Below are 27,835 nucleotides of genomic sequence, written 5' to 3'. Positions count from 1 at the left end.
GCTTGATTTGGATAAAATTGAATGTATGCAACTGCCTACCTCATAATGAAGTCCCAAGGATGCAATATCTTTGTTTCTTATCCCTCAGATCTGATTATCCCTTTGCATAGATTCTTGTTTCACTTTTAGACTGTGGTCCCCCACCACAATCTATTTTATTTAAATAGTTTCTATTGCTTTCTCTCACAAAAGTTTCACTAGGTGGCAGGATTCTGCTATCTCTTGCAAAGCAGCAGCTACATTCAAGACATGGGAAGCTTTTCTCTCTCAAAAAGAAATCTACTAGTATGTTGCCAGAATGTTTAATAATCAAATATCATGATACATGCATATGATATTTGTACATATGAACTGCCTAGAACCACTGTTTAAGAAAAAGCTAGTGTATTTTTTCATATAGAGTGAGGCAATGTTCTTTACAAACAGAGGAAAACTTTTAAAACATATTTGTAATCTTATACTTCCAAGTTATTTTGCTTAACTATTTGAAAAAACAAACTGGCCTAACAGGGCTGAACAAAGTTGTCTTGAGCGTCGCATCCATTTTAAACAGGCATCATATTCTTAGTTACCTGTTTAGAAGAACTAGAAGACAATGAAAGTTCCTCATTCTCTTTTCCTTTCTTATTGAAACATAATCTTATGCATGTTTACTCAGAAGTAAATTTGATTGAATTAAATAATGCTTGATCCTAAGTGAAGTCATGCAATATATTTGTCTCACTGAATTCACTCAACTTGCTCCAAAATTAGTTTAGATAGCATTGTCATTTCCTTCTAAGTAAATATGCATAGGATAGGGCTGCCTCAGCCTACCTATTTCTTCAAGTTAAGATGTTCTGATTTATAGTAAGTAATCCAAAATTAAATCTAAAACTTACTCTCTCAAGCATTATGGACATAGAAGTGTCGTATTCAATGGTAAACACAAGTTGCTCCCCAAACACAATAAAATGGCACCCTAAGTAATTCTCAGATTCTTTTTTTAAAACAGTTCTAAAACATGATTCCCACCCCCCAAACAAAACTCCTGAAAATGCAGAAGATTGCAGAGTAACTTCTCACATGATCCATAACGCAGATCACAAATCTCCTACAAATTATTAAATATACATCAGGACATAAGCAGCATCTCATAAAAGCAATTCAGGCTGGTGTGAGGCTGATAAATATTAAGCAACAGTTTCATCAACATGCTTTCCAAGATTCCTCAAAACGGTAAGCACATTTTCTCTTTCGCAGCCATGCATTCGTTCCTTTGCCAAGAAGACTAGAAGGAAAGTGTCACAAATCTCTCATCAAAGGAGGGCTTGCTAGTTGAAGTCCCAGAGTCCTAACTGTACAGAGTTCTTTCAACACCACTCAGCAAGTTCAACAGGAGCTAAAAGCCATCAGCATCTCATAGGACTTGGGTATTTTTCTGCAAGGCAGGAGGAAACCTTTGTACTTTGATCCACATAAGAAACTTTCAGAAATGTTAGCTTTTTAAAATTAAACTCAACTACTTAAGAATACACTTGAGAATTCCATTAACCCAAACCTAAATCTGGAGCCGGAATATAACCTTCATCAAGATTTCTCAACTAGACATACTAACCCCTCTCCCAAGGAAACAAAACATCCTGCAGATACTTTCCTTTTCACAAAACATTGATAAAGACATTCTCACCATCCTACCTTGGCAATCTGCAAAGGCTGCTTTTCTTCCTTGCCACCTTGAAGTCTAAAGCCCCAGGGTGCTCCTCCAGTCATGGTGATGCAGATATAATCCCCAGTACCCATTTTTTTTCCTTGGGGAGGTTAGGCAGTATTCATTTGCAGAAGTAATTTGAGGTGGGGGGAAAGAGAGAGAAATCCTAGATGCTGCGGATGTTCACTGAACTTGAAGCTTGCCTTCCCGTTTGGTGTTAGAAAGGGAGAGAGAGAAAGAGGCGCAAGCTCGCTCCTGCTGACACTGCCTGCACACTGCACTCTGTAGCATAGTCATTGACTGAAAGCGAGGGAGTTTTCCCGGATCAAGGGAACAGCCCACTCTTTCGTCAGTTGGCTCTGCTCAGCCCACCTTCATGGCAAAGCAAAATGATGTCAAGGAAGCACAAACGAAAGGGACTATTTGACCATGAGGCAGAAAAGGCTATATTTAAACCCAAGAGCATTTGCCCATGACAACTAAATCAAAACAGCAGAGACGAGGACTTGTAAATCTCCCCCAGACAGAGAGTTTACTTTTGTAAATGTTACCAGGCTTGTTAAGTTACAATCGCAGCACGTTTTGTATTCTCCTAATCCAAACAAAGTGTGTATATATATATTGGGAAGAGATGGGTTCACCCCCACTGCCCTCTTCTCTTATATACACTTTATTGAAATGTCCCACTGAGAATGGAGTAGCAACAATGCTATTCACATTCATGGGATTATTACAATGATTAAGCAGCGCCCTGGTCTTCCAAAGGTTTTCGCACATGTGGCCTTCTCTCTCCATTAAAGACTTTACAGGATTTCTAACCAGAAAACATCTAAGGCTGCCATAATGGCTTTTCTCCTACCAAAGAAGGGTACCAAATGCATTTTGCTCCGTGATGAATGCACTCCAAACAGGCAGGTCTTAAATATTGGATTTACTTGGCATGTGACATCAGGGTTTCAGAAGAGTTGGTGATGAACCAATTGGGAGGAGGATCGCACAGTGGAAGGGAGGGGCAGGAAATCCCACACACAAAGGTGTTATGCTAATAACAACGGTGTTTGGAGGGATCTAAGGGCAAGACGAGCACAGACAGGGGACGTGTTGCCTCAGTCAGGCTCATGCACTGAATGATAAGCCATGGTGACCAACACAAATCCACAGAGCCCAGCCAGAAAAAAATATCTCAAATGCATTATTTTAAAATTCTCAAGTCTTGAAGGCAATTGTAAAATTTAAACACCTATGCTTTGTGTAAGTGTATCAGACTCAGGGGATATCTAGGACTGTAACAGAAACTGGGCCTACAAAGGGATGTAGTGAAATGGCATTTACAAGAACAGGATTTGATGGATGACTATCTGACCATGTACAGTGGTATCTCTAGTTACAAACTTAATTTGTTCCGGACGTCCGTTCTTAACCTGAAACTGTTCTTAACTAGAGACGTGCTTTCGCTAATGGGGCCTCTTGCTGCCGCTGCACTGCCAGCACACGATTTCCATTCTCATCCTGGGGCAAAGTTCTCAACTTGAGGCAACTCTTCCAGGTTAGCAGAGTTTGTAACCTGAAGCGTTTGTAACCTGAGGCGTTCATAACTCGAGGTACCACTGTACTAGGGTTAATGGCAGCTCTTATCAAAATGGTCCTTTAGCAAAACGAATTGCTGATGCGAGTAGGAAGAAAGGGAGATTGGAGTACAAGGAGTCTTGATTTTTTTAAAAATGCTTTGTGCGTCTGTGTCTAATCTTGCCCCTTTCTAAAATGTATTAACTGGGTGTGTGTGTTTTCTTTTTTCGTAAATCTACTAAATAATAAAATAAATTAAAATCAGGGTTAAGGGGTTTTCTCAGGACAGTGTAGAGCATGTGTGCTGTGTCTCATTTGTGGCACTCACCCTCCTCCTGATAGGAAACGCTCGGGTGGTCGGGGGGGGGGGGATGCGACAAAACAATGATGGGTCAAAGACGTTTAGTTGGGGAGAGTGAGAAAAATCCTGAGGAATGTTGGAGGGTATGACAATGTCTAAATAGGCCTTATATTTGTGAGAGAAGGAGTGCTTTGGCTGCTTCTGGGTTTCCTTGTGCACTGGGGCCCTGTATGGCTGCTTAAGCATTGCTTTTCTGATAAACTGCTCCTTACTACTGATAAATTGTTCCTTAATTGTCCTGTTATTAACCAGTTCCTGCCAGGAGAAGTGTGTGTTGATTGCTTATTTCTTTTCACTTTTTCTTTTATATTTTTTGTGGAAAAGTACTACCGTATTTTACTATAAAAATAAGGGAAAGCAAGGAAATTTTACAGTCTTAATAATAATAATAATAATTTATTATTTGTACCCCACCCATCTGACTGGGTTTCCCCAGCCACTCTGGGCAGCTGACACAATACTGTATATTAAAACATAGTAAAACATTAAACCTTAAAAAGCTTCCCTATACAGGGCTGCCTTCAGATGTCTCCTAAAGGTTATATAATCACTCATATGCTTGACATCTGATGGGAGGGCATTCCACAGGGTGGGCACCACTACTGGGTATTAACACATAATGCGTTAATACTTAGTAGCTAATGTAAAATAGAATCAACGTGAAATTGTGCTGTTTTACTATAAAGATAAGGGAAAAAAGGCAAAGTGAAATGAAACCAGTAGTTTTACACTGTGAGGAACAAGAAAATGGGAACCTTAAGGGGAAATTCAGCAGTTACTTATTAGTAATGCTAGCTGTGCTGGAGGAGGCAATAAGAAAAAGAGAACGCTATGCCTTCCAGAAAGGAAACTTCTAATTAAATGCACAGAAGCACTTTAAAGCATCAACACAAATTCACCGTTTTACATTGGACAGGCTTGTGCCTACAATTGCATGTTTTTTGGGTGGGGAGGGTGGCAGCTACAAACTATATCTTGGGACTGGGGGAATAAGAGGGCAACACAGACAATTCTAGAATAGACTAGTGATGACATTGCCTTTCATCCAGTCTAAGTTAATTGATTTTAATTCTGATTAAAATCAATGGGTAAAATTAGTTATGACTAAAATCTAATTTATTTCAAAAGGGAACTAAGCAATTAATTCATTCTGGATCCAAACCATTGTCTGGTTAGTATAAAAAGTGAGTTGTAAAAGATGGCAATTCCAGGCGAAACAGCACTCTCCCATTTCTTTTCCAAATTACTAAAGCCATGCCTAGTGAACCCAACAGAGGGATTTCTGAGATTCAGTATGAAGATTGGTGTATCACACCCATGCACTTCATCAAAATGTGAGGCCATTTGTCACATAAGTACACAACTTGCAGCGAAATATTCATTCTAAGAATGTGAGTCCCACAAGAGGGGTTTAAAAAGTAGTTCTCATAGCCTTATTATCTCTACGAATTACTTCTTATTGAGCATCCATAATTCCAGTTACCATATACGACTATCTAAATTTTTCATTTATTGGTATATCTTGCTTTTAATGCTATCTTTATCTCTTTCCACATTCTTTGCCGGATTCTTTTGGGATTTATGCGTTACTGTACATAAATCGGAAAATGCTTCATTGCAAAAGCATCAACAGCTGTCTTACTGTAAAAGCTAAAACAGAGATCAAAATGTATGTTAAACAAATTACTGAGGAAATACAGTATTTCAGTGACTTGTGCAGTAGAAAAGAGGCTCTTCTACCAGTTAAGAAACACAGTTTAAGATTCTCAGGAAACAAAATTCTGGTGCTTTTTACCTTTTATACCAGGATGGGAAACTTTTTTCAGTCTGAAGGCCTCATTCCCCAATGAGCAACTTTCCAGAAGGTACATTCTAGTTGTGGGAAGGGCCAGAAGCAAAAAGTGAGGAGACTAATGGATGTAGATCTTACCTTTGTACACAGTGTTATATTCCAGCAGCCAGCCATGCACAAGTCTAGAGATTTTTATGCACCCAAACAAGAGGCATTACCTTTCCACAGTTCAAGGACACATTCCAGCCAGGTGGAAGCACCTGAGGACATGCAGCAAGGCCACTGGGAGAACCCACAGGGCCAAACAAAAGAGGTTGGAGGTCTATATTTGAACCCCAAGTCTGAAGATCCCTACTCTTGGCTAGATAATCCTCTGGGTCTCTTCCAACTCTATGATTCTATGTGTCGTAATCATCCATCCAGAGACCTGTGAGGGACTGTTTCAATGACTGTTTCAACTTTCTAGAGTTTAAAGTCATAAACTGACTCTTCAAAGATAAACTGAATTGCTTTTAAAAACACACACATCACAAAATCTCTTTAAAATTTATAATGTGTGATGCTTTTTGTTTTGATTATGATTCAGGCCCTTTACCCACACACTTGAGTTTGTTTTCCGAATCTTGTCATGTGCTCTGAGAAACTGAAGTTTGAGGCAAGTATCTGCAATTAATTTTGGCTGCAATCCTGGCCTGCAATTTAGGCTTATGAGATCTGAGCAGGGATCTGTGCTGAATGAGACACCAGAAAGCTGGTTAACTCATTGCATGAGTGGATTTCTGGCCGATATATTAAATAAGAATTGGCCTCTTTTGTGACTCTCTCAAGGCACACACTCCTTGGCTAACTAGTCAGAGCAGGAGGGGTGGGAGCTATAACAAAACAGTGCTGCCCCTCACAGTGGAGAACAGAAAGGCTGCTTGGAAACTGCAGCTGATCCATTCCTACCTGGCATGCAAAGACCCCAGAGGCTGCCACTCCTTGTCCTGGAGTCCCATTCTAGTCTGGTGACAGTTTCTGATTGTGCAAAAGCAGAGGTCAATGCACACACAAACACAGTGTGTGTGTGTGTGTGTGTGTGTGTGTGTGTGTGTGTGTGGCTGCCATGTGAAGGAGGATGCATCACCACTGTGAGCAAGCAAACAGGAGATAGAGAAGCAGGTAAAGCCCCCACCCAAGCCAATTCTGCTGTCCCTTCCAGAGTGCTGCTTGGTAGCTTTGGCCCTGGGCTGAGAGAAGTCGGGGGGTTGGGGGGGGAGTCATAAGTGGCAGAAGGTCTTGTGTCTGCTTCTTGCCAGCTTTTTCTCTGCTTAGTGTCACATATTTGTCTCTCACATGCACTTTATGGGCATTTGGTGGCACGCTGTAAAAAGGTGGTTCTGCCACTGTTCATTCCCCACCACCATGGAAGTGCATCTGACACCTTCATTGTATAGTTTTTTGTCATGAGTTGTGGAATTCCCTCCCCATCTAGCTTTTAAATTATACCGCTTTTAGCAAATGTTGAAGACTCACTTCTTTACCCTGGCCTTTGAAACCTGAGGTGTGTGTTTTGAGGACTTCCCCTATTTTTGTGATTGTAATCTGTTTTAACTGTTTTTAATTCTTAATTTGAAATGGTTATAAGCCACCCTGGGACCAGCTGGTGGAAGGCAAGTAATAAATGTAAATAATAATAGGTTGAAGATAGGCCTCTTTCCATTCTTAAGGAAATGAGCCCTGAGTGCTGGCTGGAAGGACAGATCCTAAAGCTGAGGCTCCAATACGTTGGCCACCTCATGAGAAGAGAAGACTCCCTGGAAAAGACCCCGATGTTGGGAAAGACAGAGGGCACAAGGAGAAGGGGACGACAGAGGACGAGATGGTTGGACAGTGTTCTTGAAGCTACAAACATGAGTTTGACCAAACTGTGGGAGGCAGTGGAAGACAGGAGTGCCTGGCGTGCTCTGGTCCATGGGGTCATGAAGAGTCGGACACAACTCAATGACTAAACAACAACAATGCCTCTTTACCCTGACCTGGGATAGCTCAGTTGGTGGAGCTGGACACTCTTAATCTCAGGGGCCTGGGTTTGAGTCCCATGTTGGGCAAAAGATTCCTGCATTCCAGGGGGTTGGACTAAATGACCCTCGTGGTCTCTTCCAACTCTACAGTTCTATGATTCTCTCTCTCTCTCTCTCTCTCTCTCTCTCTCTCTCTGTGTGTGTGTGTGTCTGTTTTAAACTGGTTATTCTGAAATTTAGCTCAGTTGCAGCATTAAGGGGCAGTCTTGCCCACATACCTGCATTTCAAATCACATGTGACTTTACCTCCTAAATCTGTGGATATTGTGGAGTATAAAACATAACCACAAAAATGCTCTTAAAATGAACTGCTTATATCAAAGAACAGGCCTCGGAACCGCGGTACGCATCTTTCCTTCCCTGACTAAAATCTCTCCTCCTTCCCCCCACAACATGAAACAACTCCCCTAATTCAGCTTCACATGTGGAACACCTGTGGAACACACCTTTAATCCTTAGAGCAATTACTTAAATAGCTTGCATTCCTCTTCTGTGTTGTCAATTGGGAATAACTGTAGGATAAAACCTTAACAGATGTGGTATTATCAGCAGACCGTGTCACTTTTCTTTTATGTTATCTCCTGTAAACTAGCATATCGGCTTGACAGTTGTGCTTAGCTACAAAAGAAGAAAAGAGTAAAATATGTAATCCGGAATAGCCAGAAGAGAATTTAAAACATTCTGTCTGTACAGATAGAAAGCTTTCCAAAGCAGACTATGAACCTGTTGGAAATTGGTGCCTATTACATCACTGTTTACATGGCATAATTTTGTAATGGTTTTGCAAAGCAAGCGTTCAGCTTAACCTTCAAGGATCTTCAACATTTTTGTTAAATAACTTAATTACTGTGATTATAAATTTATATCATCAAATATATACCACGATGGGAAAATTGTTTCCAGCTGCCCACTCCTTGCGTTTGGAAACCTTATAATGGGTGTGGGAACCTTTGGCCTTCCAGATGTTGATGAACTACAACTCCCATCAGGCTTGGCCAGGCTTACTAGGGCAGATGGGAGCCGTAGTTCAACAACATCTGGAAGGTGAAAGGTTCCCCATAAGAAGATTCAGTAGGAGAGGGACTGTGAGTTACAGCATGACTTCAGCAGCTGCCTGAATGGCAAAGTGAAAGGGGTAGTGATACTTTGTGGAAGCTGAGGCCTAGATACAGTATTTGATCAGACTAACTTGATTCTTGGCTAATTTGTAGCAAGCAAAGCAGCAGTAACAGAAACATCAAGGACAAAATCTTTAAACTCAATTGTTTTGCTACTGCCTGGAGGCGTAATGTTGCTATATTTATAGTACTGAAAAGTTGTGGGGTGGGGATTGCTCGCTGTTACATTTGTTATATACTGTATTGCTGTTGTTATGAAATTACTCCTGTAATTGTTGATTTTGTGTGTTCTAATTGTTTGCTGCTTTGACGATATGTTGTCTGTGGACAAGCAGCATGCAAATAATGGGGTGGTGAGGATGGTGATAATATATACTGCTACGATTAGAGAGAGAAATCCAAACATGATATCAGACAGAATGAAGGGGATATAGGCAGATCTCCACCTGAGCTGAAGTTCCCCATTATGGCTCAGCCAGAGAGACATCAGTGTAAATCCTCCATCTCAAAAATGGCTCAACTAAGGCTGAGGTAAGTCCGGACAAAGTGTTTGCTTTTTTAAAAACAGTTTATAGGTTCTATTTACAATCAAGTAGTATGCAAAGTTTGTTAAATAAAATAACTATGGATTGTCTACTTTCCCTTTAGCTCTCTTTCTCGCCTATCAAAGAACCTGTATGTTTTACTTCAGGATGCAGACACACCTGGTTAACAGTATTTCCAGAGATGAGGAATCAGCAACTGCATATTTATTTATTTATTTATTTATTTAGCCAGTGCAGGAAAGGGGATGCATGACAAGATAGCCCAGCCTTCATGTGCCTGCTGCCCTCCAGATGTTTTGAACTACAACTCCCATCAGCCCCATGATGAGAGGCTAACAAGCAGGATTTGAGGGGAAAGTACTCTCCCTCCTGTGGTTCCCAGCAACTGGTATTCAGTAGTATTGCTTCCTCCAACTATGGCTGGCAGAGCATAGCCATCATGGCAAGCAGCCATCCATAGCTCTCTCCTCCATGAATTTGTCCAACCCTCTTTTGAAGCCATCCACTTGGTGGACATCACTGCCTCCTGTGGGAACAAGTTTCATAGTTCAAGCTATGTAAAAAAAGTACTTCCTCTTTCTGTGTTCTGAATCCTCCAAGAATTCACCTTCATTGGATGCCCACAAGTACTAGCATTAGAGAGTGACCCCTATCCACTTTCTCCATGCATAATTTTATAAACTTCTGTCATGCCACCTCTTCTCTGAACTAAAACGTCCTGAACGCTGCAAACTTTCTCTATAGGTGGATTGACAAATGCATGCAAAACAAGCACTGTTAAAAGTCACAACAGCAGACATTGGTGACAACAGTAATCTTTGAGAAGCAATGAGCTTCTCTTATTTTTGGCTGGGGCAACCCAGCCACATGGGTGGGAAATAATAATAATAATAATAATAATAATAATAATAATAGTTGCATGTGGGTAGCCGTGTTAGTCTGCCGTAGTTGAAACAAAATAAAAAAAAAATCCTTCCAGTAGCACCTTAGAGACCAACTAAGTTTGTAATTGGTATGAGCTTTCGTGTGCATGCATGTTATCTGAAGAAGTGTGCATGCACAGGAAAGCTCATACCCAGAACAAACTTAGTTGGTTTATTATTATTATTTTGTTTCAATAATAATAGCTGCTGCTGTGCTACCCTTCAGGCATGTATTGTCCCTCAAGGAAAGCTTTCTAATATAGCTTACTGTGACAATAGTCTGCTCTGCCTCTCCTTTTTTTTGGTAAATGTTTTGTGCCACGGGGGAAGCAGTAACTCTGTACTGTTATGTTATGTTATGGATGTTTGTATGTGATGCCAATAAAAGGTTTGATGATGATGAATGAAGCTTATGCGATTCTTCCATTCCGTCCCCGCTTCCTTAAGAACCCCGATCCTCTTCTTTAGCAGTTCTGGCTTCCACCCGTTCATCATTTCTTCCTTCCTCTTTGGGAGCAACGACTGGAAGAGCGCGCCAGGGCAAAAGGCTTCGCCAGAGGCACCGCGCATGCTCGACTCTTCTCCCACTTTCGCCAATGATACGCTGCTTCTCTGACGCTTGTCGGCGGCGGCGCGCGCTCTCCTCCGGGCCAGCTGGGGCCTCGCCGCGCGCTCCCGCGAGCACTGTTAGACGTGGCAGTTCACTGAGCGCTCCCGGGCGGGGAGAGCGAGCGAGCGAGCGGGAGAGGCGGGAGCCTGGAGCCGGCTGCCACGCTCTCCCTCCCTCTGACAAGCGCCTGCTGGACCCGCTTGGAACGGCGCGACCCGCGGAGCCTCCGCGCGGCGAGAAGGGCGGACGGGAGCGCGGGAGGCTGGCCAGGTGAGGGGGCCACCTGTGCCCAGCTGGGGAGGGGGGAGAGGCGAGCGTCCTGCGATTGGGGGGGGCGCATCCTGGATGTTTTGCTCAGTGAGTGGAGCTCCTGTCCTCCAGGGAGCAGGAGGGAGGGGAGCATCCCAAAAGAAGGAGCAGCACAACGGCTGGAAGGATCCCAGGATGAGCCACGAATTTTGTAGATTTGGCATAGGGGGAGTTCTATGGGGAGGAGGAGAGGGGTGTCCCAGCACGAGAGGGGACTGGGGAGAGTTTATCCTTCTCCCACAGCAAGTTGGGTGCAGTTGCGGGGGGTGGTCGCCCGGATCTGAGCAGCACCAAGGAGGCACCTCCAGCCTTCTAGGGACTGGCATAAGTCGATGTAAATGGCAGGAGTGTTCAGCTCTTCTTTGAGATTCGGGAAGGTTTTGGTTTAGGGATTTGCTGTATCCTTACAGACAGTTTTAAATTTGTTTAACTTTTTTTTTTTTTAGAAAGTTGCCTCCCTTAGTACAATGGTAAGGTGCTTAAAAAATACACACACCATCACCTGTCTAACTAGCACCTAATTTTGCAAAGCTTCTGTGGTTTTTCTAGATTGTATAGGCATTGAAATTTTGACAGAATGCATCTGGGCTGTTTAGGTGGGCACAGGATTTTCTGTGTGAGATGAGTCAAAAGTGTGATGTTGGCACCTTGGCATATTGGGAGACTGTTCTTGCCATGCACATCAGGGTTGGGCAAATCAGCCTAATCACCATAAAAGTTGCATGCTTCTTCCCTTCCTTTTTATAATCTTGGGTTGCCCACTGACACTCTTTTTGATGGGTTGTGTAGTTTTTTGGTAAGCATCTTAAATACTGGGGGCGCTGGAAAGAGATTGCACAACTGCTTCACCTTCACCATGCACCAATCATTGTAGAATACAACACAACCACAAAACATCTCACCTGTTGATCATGGGAAACTGATGTTAATTTCAGAAACTGCCACTGTCCCCAACAATCTCCTTCTGATTTACTTCTAGTATAGCCTTTGGATTAATTCTTCTGGCATAAGAAGAAAAGGAGACTCATAGAGTTGGAAGGGACCACAAGGGTCATCTAGTCCAACCCCAGGCAATGCAAGAATCTTTTGCTCAACCTGGGACTTGAACTCACAACCCTGAGATAAAGAGTCTCATGCTCTACATACGGAGCTATCCCAAACAGTTGTAGCATTTATTATTTATTATTATTCCTTATTACGTTTATTTGCCACCTTAATTTTTCAAGGATCTCAAGGTGGTGCACGTGGTTCTCCTCCTTTCCATTTCATCCTCACAACAGCCCTGTGAGGTTGGCTAGACTAAGAGATGGTGACTGGCCCAAGGTCACCCAGTGAGCTTCATGGCTGAGTGGTTTGTTGATTTAACCTGATTTAATCATTTTTGTTGATTTTTAGATCTTCCTTCCTCCTTGCTCACCATTCCAGCCTATACGACATGTGTGATATGCTTATGAATGAAGGCTCTTCCTAGTTTTTTTGTGGAAAATCATGACATGGGTCAGGCGTCACTTCTAAACCAAAGATCTGTCACCTGGGCCATGCCTTGGACTCACAAAGCCCCACTCTATCCTTTACTTCCTGGTTGGCAGGACTTATAGTTTGCTGTGATGTCCAAATCAGCCAAAGTAGTTACTGCAAGCTATAGGTAAAGGTAAAGGTACCCCTGCCCGAACGGGCCAGTCTTGACAGACTGTGGGGTTTGTGCGCCCATCTCACATTTATTGGCCGGGGGCCAGCGCTGTCCGGGGACACTTCCGGGTCACGTGGCCAGCGTGACATCGCTGCTCTGGCGAGCCAGAGCCGCACACGGAACGCCGTTTACCTTCCCGCTGGTAAGCGGTACCTATTTATCTACTTGCCCCCGGGGGTGCTTTCGAACTGCTAGGTGGGCAGGCGCTGGGACCGAACAGCGGGAGCGCACCCCGCCGCGGGGATTCGAACCGCCGACCTTTCGATCGGCAAGCCCTAGGCGTTGAGGCTTTAGCCCACAGCGCCACCCGCGTCCCCACTGCAAGCTATAGTTTACCACAATACCAGAATTGCCACAAAACCATGGCTTGAACTGGGCTTCTAAAACAGTTTTGTGAACATCTGTTTTTGGCAGTAATCATATTTTGCTTGATTTGGATGTGGAAGAAAATGAGGAGTAGGCGAGGGAACTGGGGTGCACAAGGAGAGGAAGATGGAAGTATCCAAGCTCCAGGTATGGGCCAGATCACAAGGTGATTTAGCTGTGATAGCTAAACCTGGCCTAAGCATGACTAGTTCCTTCTATGGTTTGCAGTCAATCACCTCTTTCAGCATGACTTTGGGAAGTCTACCTGAGTCCAATCATTCGACCGCACTGGTAGTACTAGAATCCCTAATAACTTTAGACATATCCTGGAGGTAGATGAAATGGCAAAGAGTACTTTCGGTTGGCTCAGCAAATTATATAGGTGTAGAAAGAGTTTGTGACACATGTTTTTGGACACATTGGAATAGGGAGCTTCTGTCTCTTTGGGGAAGGTCAGTAACTCGATGGTGGAGCATCTGCTTTGCATACAGAAGGTCCCAAGTTCAATCACTGCTACCTCCAGTTAACGTAGGGAATGTCCCCCGTCTGAAACCCTTGGAGAGCCACTGCCAGTCAGTGTAGACATTACTAAGCCAATGGCCCACTCCACATAAGGCAGCTTCCTATCTCAAGTGGCCAAAACCAAATACATGGTTTTAGTACTGTTTTGTGTGCCCTTTGTGATTATGAGGAATGGGTTAATTATACTGAAATCTGATGTACTTTGCAAAATAGGGTTTTACTTGTACTTTGTATCGTATTTGTTTTGGGGGAAAGGGTGTGGTTTATTAAACCACCTATGTTATCTGTAATGTGTTTGGAAGTGGATATAGGCTACTAAGTCAGCAGTACTATGTTTGTATTTCTAAGAGTCTATTTAGTTGTGCATAGGAAGTCTGACGTGGCACACTGTCTTTCCCTCCTACTGAACTGTGCAGGAAGTTGTTTCCTTTAGATACTATCAAAGCTAAGAGCATTACCTAGTCCTACAACAATTGCCCTGAACTTCATTCTTTATACTGACAATGAAAATGTAGTGTAGGTGCTTTCATGCTGGCTGCTAACTAAACTTGCTGAAGTGACCGGGGTTTAGACTGCCACGTTTCAGTCTAACCAGAAGGAGGGAAAACACCTTGGCACTGGGAGAAACCTGATGTGCCTATGTGCTTTCTTTCCTATTTCGTTTTCTAAATCTTGTAGATTAAAAAGATTCCAAGAAAGGATTTGCAATTTTATATATGCATGAAACTTGAGAGGCTTGGGAATTTTTTAAACTGGAATTTGTTCAGATAATAAAAACATTCAGTATAGATAAAACAAAACAAATATTTCAACAAGGGGGGGGAGTAGTGTACATTGCAGACCAGACCTCTACATTAGCATCCATAATCCAGAATGATAACATTGATAAATTAACACTCTCGCTGTGCGTCCTATATTAATATTCAGTGAGATATCTCCATTGAATTTGGTAAAGATTTGTTGATACCTTTCCTTATGCACACCTGAAAGTTAGCAGCATAAGCATATATATAAACACACTATCCACAGAAGAGTTAGTTTTTTTAAAAGCAGAGCAGATATAAAGCATTTTTTAATGCGTTTTCACCCTAACACTTTTTACTAGTGGTGTTTCTGCATATATATAATATAGGTAATATTTCTTCCAAAAAAGTTGATATACTCTTTCAGCACATTGAATTATTACAAGCCGTGTGCACCCGGAATACACCCATGTTGATTTCACACAGAGAGAGACACTCAATGGCAATTGAATATGGTAGCTAGGCCTGCGTGATCTTTGCTACCTTATTTTTTATCTTGGCTAAGTTGGAAGTAGATAATGGCTGTAGTTATAGGGACTGAAAGTGATAATTGCAACCCTGGTACAGTTTTTTTCTAATGCCACGTCATCATACTTACTTTTTTATTTAGAATTTCCCCTCTGTACTTCTAGTTTCGCTCTGAAGAGCTAAAATGTTAAGTAGGAGATGTTATTGGGCAGGTGATTTCTTTGGCTGCAGTTCTTCTGTACATGCTTTTTTGGGAGTTAGCGTCATTGAAATCTGTGGGACTTGCTTCTGAGTAAACTTGCATAGGCTTGAACCATTAGGTCACATTTGTCATCTTTACTGCCTTCCGTCACTGTAACCACCATTGTAATGTCCTCTGTCATGTTTACTGAGTCACACAGCATGACCCCATCTGCATTTACTCAATATGCTGTATACACACCATACCTTTAAAGCACCTTCTTTCCCTCAAATAATTGTTTGTTAGCATTGTTTGTTAAGGGTTGCCAGGAACTGTAGCTCTGTGAGGGATGAACTTCAGTGCCCAGAATCTTTTGAAGGAACGAATGTGCTTCTAATGTGCTTTAAAGGCATCGTGTACGCGGTCAAAAGTAAGCCTTGTCATGCTCAGTGGGGCTTGACTGAGAGCCAGTGTGAGTAGTGGTTAGAGTGCTGGACTAGGACTTGGGAGACCAGGGTTCAAATCCTCACTCAGACATGAAACTCACTTGGTGAATTTGGGCCAGTCACACAGTCTCAGCCTCGTGGGAGAAAAGGTGGGAAATAAATGCAATAAATAAAGAGTAAAGGGGCAAACCCTTGCAACCCTCAAGAAGAAGTGGAAGAAGAGTTTGGATTTGATATCCCGCTTTATCACTACCCAAAGGAGTCTCAAAGCGGCTAACATTCTCCTTTCCCTTCCTCCCCCACAACAAACACTCTGTGAGGTGAGTGGGGCTGAGAGACTTCAAAGAAGTGTGACTAGCCCAAGGTCACCCAGCAGCTGCATGTGGAGGAGCAGGGACACGAACCCGGTTCCCCAGATTACGAGTCTACCACTCTTAAACACTGCACCACACTGGCCTGAGTTACTGCCTGAGTTACACAACTGGAAAAACATGTCTGGATTACACTTGCAGCTATATAACTCCTGATATGGTTGAGATTTTTGTGTTTTGACTGGAAGTTGGAGACTAGATTGTGGTATACTCAGTATACATAATAAGTATTGGCTGCCACGGTGCCCAGTTATGGGCCAGGTCTCATGGCTGTTGGTGTGTGGCTCTTGGACTCTCTCTCTCTCTCTCTCTCTCTCTCTGTGTGTGTGTGTGTGTTGGCTACCTACCAATGACCACTTAGTTGTGTGAAGCAACTGCCATGGATGGGATCATGCCTTTTGAATCTTGTGGTGGCAACTGTTTGAAAAGACAAATTTTGCGGCAGTGTGCAAATGAAGGTCCATAGGCAGGAAAAATGACCTGAGTGAGGAATATCAGGGGCTTCTGTGTGCTCAGTGACTATGGAAACTGGCCTCACTTTAGAGCAAATATTTGGAAAAATCAGTGAGCACTGCAGTGTGTGCCCATGCACATGTGTTGCAAATTCCAACAAAATGTAAGCAGGGCTGGATCCACTTCATAAAGTGCTCCTGGCAAGGTCAATCACTAGATTTTGAATGCTGTTGTTCCCTGGTATAATACAGGTGACAAGGATAGCTTTAGGTTCAGAATGTGCAATGGAAAGACCCAATGAAAAGTGCAAAATAGGGGAAGCTTGGTGTTCCTACTGTGAGTAGAGGGTGGCCCATTAGTGTGGATGGGGCAATGCCCCACAACCTGTCTTCTTACATACAACCAGTCATGAGGAGTCTCCACCTGTCCTTGGTTTTGGCTCCACCATCTCTTAGGCTCTCTTGTCTTCTGCCCTTTCAGCCCCAATGGGCATTGTCCACCACTGCCTACTGGTATCTGATTTCCTGTTTGCATTTTCCATGGAGCTGGAAAGGCAATGGCCCTTTCTACCCAATGATTGGATCTGTCTGGAAAGTCATCTGTATAATATTTTCAGGTGCTAAAGATAATATTATTGTGTCAAAACCGTATGGGTTGTCAAAATATGTTTGGAATCATCTGTAGACATACCTACTTTTTTCCTACATTGTGCCACAAATCAGGAAATTTGGCCATCCTACCAGATAACCATTGGGGGCAAAACCTGGTTGTTTTCACAACAAGTAACAGTGGTTCAGTCTGTGATTAATGTTATCCACCTATTCTAGCAGATTTTTTTAAAAAAACTGTATCACTGCCTTTGCTACAAGAGAACGTCTGTGCGTTTTGTCCAGATCAAATAAATAATCTGGTAGCCATTATGCAAGAGAGCTAATAAGTAGGATGCTGTCCTCTTGCCTTGTAACATTGCTTTTGGGTCATAAAGCTCATTCTTTGCTTTACCTGCACTGTGTATCAGTGAAGTATTGCTGATTTTATTACTTCTTCTAATTTCTATGACAGGTTTTCCATCAGAAATAAATCGCTGCTAAAATGAATCAGCAAGGATATGTTGCAACACCTCCATATTCTCAGCCCCAGCCAGGAATGGGGGGATTCTCTGCTGGTTTGGGGCAACCTGCTTCTTCACATATGTATGGACACTATGGTGACGTAAACTCATCTTCTTCTGCATCTCAATCAGGTAAAGTAACATCAAGGCATTGGCCATATAGCGGTTGATGTCTCCACTATACTAGGGCATGTCATTATCTATATCATTACATTACTGTTCAGTGGTACCTTGGTTGTCGAACTTAATCTGTTCCAGGAGCCTGTTTGACTCCTGGAACCATTCAAAAACCAAGACGCAGCTTCCGATTGGCCACAGGAGCTTCCTGCACTCAATCGGAAGCTGCAGAAGCCGCATCAGGTGTTCAGCTTCCAAAAAACATTCACAAACTGGAACGCTCACTTTCAGGTTTGCAGCGTTCGGGATTTGTTTGGGAGCCAAGCCATTCAACAACCAAGGTACCACTGTACTTGTTTATATTTATTTTGCACTATTAGTGAAAAGAAAAGCTCCTGGTTTAATCAGGTATTACAATGGGAAGACCATGAGCAAAGAAAGATGCTTGGTCTTGGTATTATGTAGACTGTGCATATTCTGTGACTGATCTGCCATCTAGAATTTACAGTAGATACTAGAGCATAATATAACTTCCTGAGCATTTAGGCTTCCTTTTTATGAAGTCCATAAATAAATTCCATACTTATTTTGCTTTAGCTGTTGGTAATGTGTACCTCATTTATGCAGTGATTTTCTATTGTTATCCACTATGTTCATGCCTGTGTTTTACTTTAGCTATGTTGAAACCTAATGTGCCTTTCGGGTCTGCTGCTCCCATTGGTTCACCATCTCCTAGTGCTCACCAGTTTAACCAAACCAATATCCAGAATGGGCCCAACGCTACAGCACAACAGTCACAGAGGTGATTTTTATTTTTTTTAAAAAACAAAACAATAAATATGTTTATGCTTAGAATTTCTGTTTATCTGCTCAAATATCTACTACACATACCATTGAAAGCAGTTTTAAACTTGTCCACAGCTTTTTTGTCATAGCACTAATCCATACCAAAAATGAGTAAAATAATATTCTGGCTCCATTAGCAGAACTCAGGTAGTGGCTAGCACTTATCTCAATTATTTCTTCCCATCAAATACAGTATATGGTGTACAGAATAGTCTCTGTCTCTATTTGGGCATCTTAGGCCTGTAAGACGTGTGGAGAGAGCAATTAGACAGCTCTAGCTCCAGCTTTCATCTTCATTCTGATTGCTTTCCATGAGTTGTAGGGATAACTTCTGCATTGGGGAGTATTTCCTATTCACATAGGTTCCCTGTAACATGTATGTTTTGCCATTGCATGTGGAATGCACATGAGTAGAAAAGGCTCCCATTGCAGAAGCTGTTCCTCCAACAGATGGATGATAATGGTTATCAGTGATGTGGCAGTGGAGCTATCATGTGCATCATTGCTCTCCCTCTTCACATGAAACACAGAAGAAGGATGCCTGCACAAGGCTAGACTATAACCATATCCTACATTCCCAGATATATGCTGAAGGGGCACATGGCAAGCCAAAGCCAGTTTGGTGTAGTGGTTAGTGTCAGACTAGGATTAGGATCTGGGGTACCAGGATTCAAATCCACACTCAGCCATGAAGCTCACTGGGTGACCCTGGGCCAGTCACTGCCTTTCAGCCTAACCTTACCTCACAGGTTCTAGTTACAGGCAGGTAGCCGTGTTGGTCTGCCATAGTCGAAACAAAATAAAAAAAAATCCTTCCAGTAGCACCTTAGAGACCAACTAAGTTTGTTATTGGTATGAGCTTTCGTGTGCATGCATGGTATCTGAAGAAGTGTGCATGCACATGAAAGCTCATACCCAGAACAAACTTAGTTGGTCTCTAAGGTGCTACTGGAAGGATTTTTTTTTTATTTTGTTTCGACTGCTTCACAGGGTTGTTGTGGGGATCAAATGAGATGGGGGGCGGGAAAGAACTATAAATAATAATATAAATAATAACTATTGTACATTTCTACTCAGAAGTGCCACTGAGTTCCATTAGATTTACTCCCAGATATGTGTGTGTGGGTGTAGCAAAAGCATTCCATTCCTGGAGCACTAAGGTCTATTGCCAGTTTGGTTTGTGCTGTTGATGAGGCCACAGTCCTTTACACTCAAATTCTAACTTCATTACTGCGCATCCTGTAGAGTCCTCTCATTCCTTAAACATTTGTGTAGGTGACATACTCTATGGATAGAACTTAGTGCTTCCTTTCAAACAAATAAAGCACTACCTTTAAGTGCTGCTCACTGGAATGCTTATTAAGAAACGTCTGTATAAATCAGATTAATCAAGGGGAAAAGCCCGGCTCTTTCTTCCTGGATCAAGCAGTTATTTAGATTAGAGTCCAGAGCCTAATTTGATCCATATGTTTAGTGCAGTTACAATATGGAGTGTATTCTATGGGCAGAGAATAGCCTTTGACCTCCATGCCTGATTTTAAAAGATCAAAGCAGAAGGTCCATGATCCATAAGACGAGGTTTAGTCCTATTTCAGTTCTCTTTGTTTCTTCTACCCTACCATCTGAATGTGCCGGGCAAGAATTAGTAATGCTACATTTTATCAAAATCACAGGTTATTAATGCAAGCCCTAGTGCTTAGGTTTGTCTGCATGTTAATCATTTTTGAGTTGGTGTTGTTTTCTATCTCTGAACAAATTCAAATGTGTGTGTGTAAGGTGATTTAATAATAATAATAATTACAAATGAAAATATACCATAATTAATTATGCATTTTGTCTGGTCTGGAAAACACAAAACTGGATAGTGAAGGAGTGAAGTAAACATTTCTGAACTCCTTGTGGCTGCTCTGGAGAAGTACAGTAGAGGAAAAGGAGGAGTATCCTGTGATCCTGAGGCTTGCCTGGGTTTTCTTCCATAGGTTTACAAACCATGTTGTTTAGACTTTAAATTCTAGGAGTTGTTTGTGGAGTGGATATTACATTGTCAGCTGTTTGGGGTTTTTTTGGTAACACTTCTTTTTCTCTTCAGGTTTCCACCTTCTGCACCTTCCTTCCCCCCGTACAGCCATCCATCCCCATCCTCCTATCCAAACAGTCCACCCCCTTCTTCTGCACAGCTGGCCAATCAACTTGGCAACATGCAAATAAATAATTATGGTAAGGACTACATAGTCTTCTATAAAAGCTTCTGAGAGATCACATGCATTTTTATTTTAGCTTGGGTTGGTTCCAGAGAAAACAAATGCTCACAAGTTCAAGAGGTCTAAATCTACTGGAAAATTTTGATAAGAAAGATTGAATTCTAATGGGACTGTTCTAAATCTTGTTGGAGTTCTCCAGGTTTTAGCATGTTAACCATAGTACTGGGATATAAAAGGATCATGACTTTGAACATCATGTTTATGCTTTTAAACTGGCAGCTCTTTAAAAAATGTATTTTTTTAAAAAAAAGCTTTGTTAGACTGGCTGTTTTACTAAAATAATAATAACTTGAGAGTTCAGCATTTGTAAACTTTCTGTATGTTTCAGCTGGAAAAGATGTTTCCTTTTTCAAGTATATTTTCCAACATGGTCTCTTGGAAGAGAGATAGGGAACTTTTCCTGGCTAGTGGCCAGATCCTTATTTTTCCCCTCACTTGTCAGTCATTTGATGTCAGGTGATGCTGCACTTTGAAGCCCTGACTGTTGGGTCTTCAAAATGCAGCACAAAGCAATAGGGACTTTCAAACAACCCTGCACTGCCCTTTGTCCCCAGCAAGGGAACATGTGTGCATGGCCAAATCGAGCAGGAAGTGAACTGCCACACACAGGAAAACTTAGCAGGATATCAGCTGCTGAGTGGCAGTTAAATCCTGCATGGACTAGTTCCCAGCAGGGGAGCTGCCATACTCCTATCCCGTCCCACCGATCAGCTGACATTGCCCCACATAGAAATGATGTGAGTTGATTTGCAGGTGGATGTGGTTTTTAAATAATGACCTCATGGGCCAAATTTGATGCCTTGGCAGGTCAAAGATTCACATAAACACACCCCAGTCCAGAGGTTCCCCTGAATATTATACAAGCCACAGTGCACACATGGGTCAGGCTTTTCTATTTATTTCCACAAAGAGCATAATTCAACTCATGTATTTATATTTGCTCTCTTTTTTGAATGGGATGGAAAAACCTTTGATATTGGGGAGCTCCTGGTGGTTCTTGTATATTCAAAGGAAAGACTCTCCTCCTGCAAGAGAGGGGAGTGGTTGTGGGCGGGAACTGGTATCCGCCTCAAGCAGGGGGCGTTAGCCCCCTGCCTCCCACTCACCTGGCTGGCGCCCACGCCCACGGGCAGGCACCCAACCAGGTGCCTTTGAGGGGGCGTGTACAGCAGCCTAAATTGCTGCGGCGCCAGCCTCCCGGCCTCACTCTTCGTCGTCCCGTCGCGAGTCACCCACCCTCCACTCCCTTAGAGCTCAGGGTCTCATTTTCTTTTGGCCTTGCTATGGGCCTTAGGTTGGTCGCCCTGGTTGTCCGGGGGGCCTGGTAGGAATTTTTCCATTTGGCATTAGGCTTTTTGGTTTTTTCGCCTACCTCGTAGCAATCGTCACAACTTTCGTGGTATTGGTGGGTAGGTTAGGCATTGAAATAATGTGTTGTGGTGTCGAAGGGCTAGGTGTGGCCATCGCCTACGCCTTCAATTTTTGGGTATTCCGTTAAAGGAATCCGGCGGTGGTGTATTCTGTCTGATGCCTGCGTGGCGGGAGGCCATGGCACGACCCTCAGTGACATCAGGGGAGAGCTTATAGTTGGATTAGCATCAACAGGGTCCACCTACTGGTGAATAAACCCCCTTGTTTTAGACTCACCCCTCTCTGAGAGGGTGGAGTCAGTTGACGTAATCCAATGCCTAAGCCAATACCTTTTCACTTGCTGTAATCAATAAAGTTGTGGCCTTTTCTTGCCCATTAACCTTATATCACGTGTCCTTGTGTTTTCATTCCACTTTGTGGGGATCGGGTCCTCGAACCACAATCATAGGCTCCAGCATGAGTGCATATATAATTCACCTTTCACACAACTATTTTTAAAAGAAATTATCTAGCAAAATTTATATACTACTTGATTGTGAGAAAACCTGTCAAGCAGTTTACAAAAAGATAAAAGAAAGCAGTAAAATTCTCAATAAAATCAACTATTTAAAGGATTCAAAAATTATTAAAATCAACAGTAGCCAAAAAGAGCTACAGGTAATTGTTACATGGTGGGATAGGTTTGCCTAAGCAAAAATGTTTTAACCAAGCACCAAAAATAATACAGCAAAGGTGCATGTCTGATGTCAATAGGTACTGCAACACTAAAATATGGATTTCTTACAATATGTATTACAATGTTTATTGTGTGGCACCCGTAACAGTGCCAGTTCCACAGATTGAATTGTCCAGGTGGACATATATAGGATATATATATAGGACATATATAAGATCCAGCAAATAACTTGGTCCCAATAATAAAATGTTTCTGTTTTAAAGGAGGGGAGGAGAAACTCCTCCTTAAACTGTTTTAACAAAATGCCAAACAGTTTACAATATACTTTGTACTGGCAGTAAAATAGATGCTTGATACATCTGCAGCCTTCACAATCCATTGTTCTCATAAGATTTAAGTACCCAAATGAAGACTTGTTTTTAGTATAGAACAGATTCAGTTGTGAAAGTATTACAGTGAATATTTAAAGTTAATATTTCTAATATTCAAAGTTATTTCTATAACTATGTTTCAATTTTAAGATTTTAGAGAAGAGCAATTGGTTTGAGATGAATATCATTTATATCATTTAATTCCATTTAAAATGAATGTAAAGATCTGCAACAGCAGGTGTCTTAAGACATACCTGCATTGCACTGTGATTATTATTCTAAAGGGTTTTTTCAAATGAATGCATAATGGTGATACTCTTGTTCAGGTCCAAACACACCTCCTTGCATGCCTTCTGGCCTCCCATCACCTTTGCAAGCTCCACCACCTCGACCACATCAAATGGCCTTGTCGTCTGGTCTTCAGATTTCTTCTTCACCAGCAAATAATTTGACAGGTCACTGCACTCCACCTTCAATGGCCAGACAGGAGGGGATCCCTGGCTCAAACCCACCAAACACCAATTTACCACCACAACTCACAAGCCAACCCACAGCCCCTGGGTTTCCTCCCCAGTATGGTAAGTGCAGCTACCTAGTTTACATAAGACTGCCAGGTTGCAACATCTGCTTTGAATCCAGAGGGATGGGAGTGGAGAGAGAAGGAACTAGAAGCATGATTTGCCACTATTTTCAGGTGGGATTCAATTCTAATTCAGGTTGCACAGTTGAAGTTCTTGTGCAAAAAACCCAATGCCTCAGAAGATCAGACTTTTGGAAGAAGGAAAGAGATGAGGGCAATACAATGGAAAGTGGGGGGCTGTGCTTGCTTTGATGTAATGTCGTCTAACCTCCCTGCAAGCAAATCAGAACGAATGCTCAGCAATCAGGGTATCTGGAAGTGCCCAAAGTGTTGCTTCAGTTGGATTAGGAACTGAAGAAAGGATGAGCGGTGAGCACCCTGGAAGTGCCCTAAGTGCAGTTTTCCTGCACTTCAACATTAAATTCCAAACTTCACCTTCTGACGGCAGCTCTTTTGACCACACATGTCTGTGGAGAAAATTGGAGAGGAACATTTTTGAGAGGAAAATTGCAAGCAGGAAGGCACTTAAGTATTCCCCCCCCCCCCGTTCTTTCTCCACTCCTAATTCTATTCTCCAGTGATGGCTTTTATCTTTCCTTTTAAGATAGAAAAGTTAGGGTCAAATTACATTGAACTGTGTGTAACATGTAGGTTGTCCCTGTGGCTTGCGGGGTTACTATGGCAGTGTTATACCTTGAACCACTTTGGAACATTGCAGGAATCCTAGACCAAAATCGCTTGCCAAGTTTTCAAAGCTCTCTGTGTATTGCTAGTTCTATTTCTTGATCATTGTGAAAGAACGAGGCATCCCTGTATAGGGAGATTTTTCTCTGCCACGTAAATGTGTCCTTGATTAATAACAAACACCTGTTTGTTCTTTTGTGTCCTGCGGCTTATTCCAATAGTTAACCAGGGCAGGTTTGAAGAAGAAGCTAAAAGCTGATAGCACACAACTGCTTGGGCAGAAATAGCAAATGAATCCAATACGAACATATGAACCTTTTTCTTTCTTCCTTTAGAACATAATGCCTAGAAAGAAACAGGAAGAAGTGTGAAGAGAATGCTAGGCTCTGACCAGCCGAAATGCTCCTGCTTGGGGCATAATATTGCCCAAGGCTGAGAGGCTGCATATGTTATACTAAATAGTACACACGAAGAATCCAGCATCCACAATATCAAAATAGCAATGAGAGCTAATGTAGTGGCTGAGTGTCAGACTGAGACCAAGGTGACCTCAGGTTCAAATCCCTGCTCAGCTATAATTTTGCAGCCAAACCCTACCTCAGAGGGTTATTGTGAAGATGTCTTGGGCGGTGGTGAACCATGTGGGCCGGTGTGAGTTCCTTGGAGGAAAGATAATATGAAAATGTAATACAGCACAATAGGGTTGTGTATTTATAGGTTGGAATTAAGTTTGTCCTTAAAAAAAATCCAGAGCAGCGTGTCCAGTTTGACATCCAACTCTAATCTCACTGCTGCATCAACAATTGCCTGTGAGCTTCAACAAGGTCAGTTAACAAGTATTCTCAACACAGTAATGGTGGAAAGTGTTAGGTGTGAAAGCAGCGTCCCCTCTCTCTTTTACATCTGCCCCCCTGAAACTCTCCTGCTGGGCCCCTGTTCATATGTGTACTCCATTTATATAAAGAAGACAATGCACAGGCCTTGGTTGGAGTAGAAATTTCAAACTGGCAGTGTTGAACTAGCCAGCAAAAGACTCCTTCAATAAATAGAACTTGGACAAGTATCACTTGGGAAGTAAGGCTTCTGGCAGGATATATTAAACAACACCCTCCCCCTAAAACTTCAATTTGGCTTTTATTTCTTTTCCAGGAAATTTTGGTCCTCCAATGGCAGGTGCACAGTTGTCTTATCCAGGGGGGCTCCAATCAGGTCCAGCACAAATGGCTGGACCACAGCAGAAGAAACTAGATCCTGATTCCATTCCAAGCCCGGTGAGTAAGAGTTTCTTGTAGGAAATGTGGCTAAAACAACAGCATGAGAGGGAAAATGGGGAGCTTTCAAGCAATTCCACCTTATAGTAAGGCATAACAGAATATTGGGTGGTATCCAATGAAGTGCTTCTGCTAGCTCTAGGACTTTGGGCTGTGAAATGAAGTTCCCCTCCCTCTCCTCTGCCCATGCGCCCTTGAAATTGGTTCTGGGATTCCTACAACCTTCTGGAGTTTGAGGGGAGAGGGAGTGGGCAGAGGGAGAGGAGAGGGAAGAGAAGTTCCATTGCACAAGCATCCTTCCAACAAAATGGAAGCATTTTGTTGGATACTTTCCACTGTGGTTAATCTAGCGCTTAAAGATGTAGCTTTGAAATGTGAAACTTTTCGTGGCTAAGCCAGTTCCTCAGGCTAAGGTTCAAGTTCAAGTTGTATGTTTTCTCAATGGATTTTAGCAGTATAAAGCAACCAAATGTCCATAAATAATTTATATTTTACCTCTGTAAATGAAAAGGGCTCAGTAAAAACCCAGAAATATAGGTTCCTCCAAAGAACAATGAAGTCTTTAGACACTTTAACAAATAACAAAATTGTTGCAGATCAAAGTCTGTTTCAGAAAGGATCCACATGATCATTTCTAACTGAGACAGTTTATAATCTACAATCTTATGCATATCCCCCATCCCATTTTTTAATATGCAAACGGTGTGATGAAATGATGAAATAGTGAAATCGATACCATAGCACAATTTCTCAAATAGGAGGAAAACAAAACAATAGTTATTTTAGTTTTACCCATTCAGTTTCCTCCTAGAAAAATTCTGAGGCACTCCTCTGGAATGCAGCTGAATCCTTTCGCTCCAAGTTTTGATCCAGAAATCTTTCCAGAAGAACCAAGCTGCAAAATCTGAGGGAGAATCCAGTTAAGGCACAATCTGTTACCATTCCAAACAAGTTTAATTGTGTATGGTTTTTCAGTTTTGGTCCACATACAGAGTTCCGGTACATCCTCAAATCTCTTGAGAAGTGTGGAGCTCTGAGCAAAGCACCCCCAATATATTTCAGTAGACAAGGGTGTGGCTCCTGGGATTCCTATCTCTTATATCAGAAGCAGGGAACTACTTACCCTCCAGATGTTCCTGAACTCCATCTCCTATCAATCTTAGCAAGCATGACCAATAGCCAGAGATTATGGGAGTTAGTTCAGCAACACCTGGAGGGCCAAAGGTTCCTCATCTATGTCCATAAATGCTGGATATAGAAATTGTCCTGTATACATAGAAGCCCTTATTCTTGAACCACTATAAAGCTCACATTTCTTACAATTTTAAACATTTTATCCATAAGATCCAGGTTATCGAAAATGACAAAGTGGCCCGGGGAGGTCAAATCTATGCTACCAACATCAGGGGTCAAGTTCCTCCTCTAGTTACTACAGATTGTGTGATCCAAGATCAAGGTAAATAGGAAACCATTTTTGGCTTCATTTCCTATGAGAAATTGAATCCCCCCCTTTCTCTTTCTCTTTCTCTTTTGATAGGAATGTTCATGTTTAATTTCTATGATGCCTTTTTAAATTGGCCAGGAAGATATTTTGGCGGGTTGCCTCTGTTTGTCAAGTGGACAGGGCAACAATACAGTGGTACCTCAGGTTACATATGCTTCAGGTTACACACGCTTCAGATTACAGACTCCGCTAACCTAGAAATAGTACCTCAGGTTAAGAACTTTGCTTCAGGATGAGAACAGAAATCGTGCTCCAGCGGCGCAGTGGCATCAGAAGGCCCCATTAGCTAAAGTGGTGCTTCAGGTTAAGAACAGTTTCAGGTTAAGAACGGACCTCTGGAACGAATTAAGTACTTAACCTGAGGTACCACTGTATATAGAAATGGGTTCTTGGTGAATGGTCACAATTGTGGAATTCATTTTCCTTGACAAGGCTGACTTATAAGCATCGTCTGACTACAGGCAGCCCCCCCCCCCACTTATGTGAAGGTTACGTTCCAGGCCCCTCTGTGCATAAGTGACATATTGTAAAGTGGTGAGCACCCCACTGTAATATGGAGGGTGTGTGGGAAGGAAAGAGAGATTGGCAAGGGGTGAGAAGGCTACCCAGCAATACTGGCATCAGGATGAGGGTGAACAGATGTGGTGGAGGGGGGAGAAGGCGCCTCTTGCCCCATACCACTGGTTGATTGAAGGCTACATTCCCTTGTCTGGGCAGCAGCCCCGAACAAGGGGAGGCCAATCTATTTATGTATTTAATACATGTA

The 27,835-nt window shown here is 42.4% G+C and overlaps 2 protein-coding genes across 3 annotated transcripts in view; one reads left to right on the top strand and one right to left on the bottom strand.

Annotated features, from left to right (window-relative positions):
* SYNPO2 (synaptopodin 2) overlaps positions 1–1,965 on the bottom strand; it is a 99,141-nt gene extending 97,176 nt beyond the window's left edge. Inside the window, exon 1 of one of the 2 annotated variants that reach the window (XR_014223144.1) lies at positions 1,678–1,962. Coding sequence is in view for 1 of the 2 variants with exons in the window: in XM_082236898.1 (XP_082093024.1) it covers positions 1,678–1,782 (105 nt within the window). In the remaining variant the exon portion in view is untranslated. Of the gene's footprint in view, positions 1–1,677 lie in introns of both variants that reach the window. The other variant, XM_082236898.1, reaches the window with a different exon arrangement.
* An 8,778-nt stretch (positions 1,966–10,743) lies between these two features.
* Positions 10,744–27,835, top strand: part of SEC24D (SEC24 homolog D, COPII coat complex component) — a 61,434-nt gene continuing 44,342 nt past the window's right edge. Inside the window, exons 1-7 of the mRNA XM_082236908.1 lie at positions 10,744–10,938; positions 17,340–17,520; positions 18,181–18,307; positions 20,441–20,568; positions 23,357–23,608; positions 25,444–25,565; positions 26,910–27,021. Of these exons, the coding sequence (XP_082093034.1) occupies positions 17,370–17,520; positions 18,181–18,307; positions 20,441–20,568; positions 23,357–23,608; positions 25,444–25,565; positions 26,910–27,021 (892 nt within the window). The 5' untranslated portion in view covers positions 10,744–10,938; positions 17,340–17,369. The remainder of the gene's footprint in view (positions 10,939–17,339; positions 17,521–18,180; positions 18,308–20,440; positions 20,569–23,356; positions 23,609–25,443; positions 25,566–26,909; positions 27,022–27,835) is intronic.

This window comes from Podarcis vaucheri, assembly GCF_965113315.1.
Source record: "Podarcis vaucheri genome assembly, chromosome: 9".
NCBI classification, from domain to species: Eukaryota; Metazoa; Chordata; class Lepidosauria; order Squamata; family Lacertidae; genus Podarcis; species Podarcis vaucheri.
Note: the sequence above shows the minus strand (reverse complement) of the source record. Positions and strands in the feature narration are given on the sequence as shown.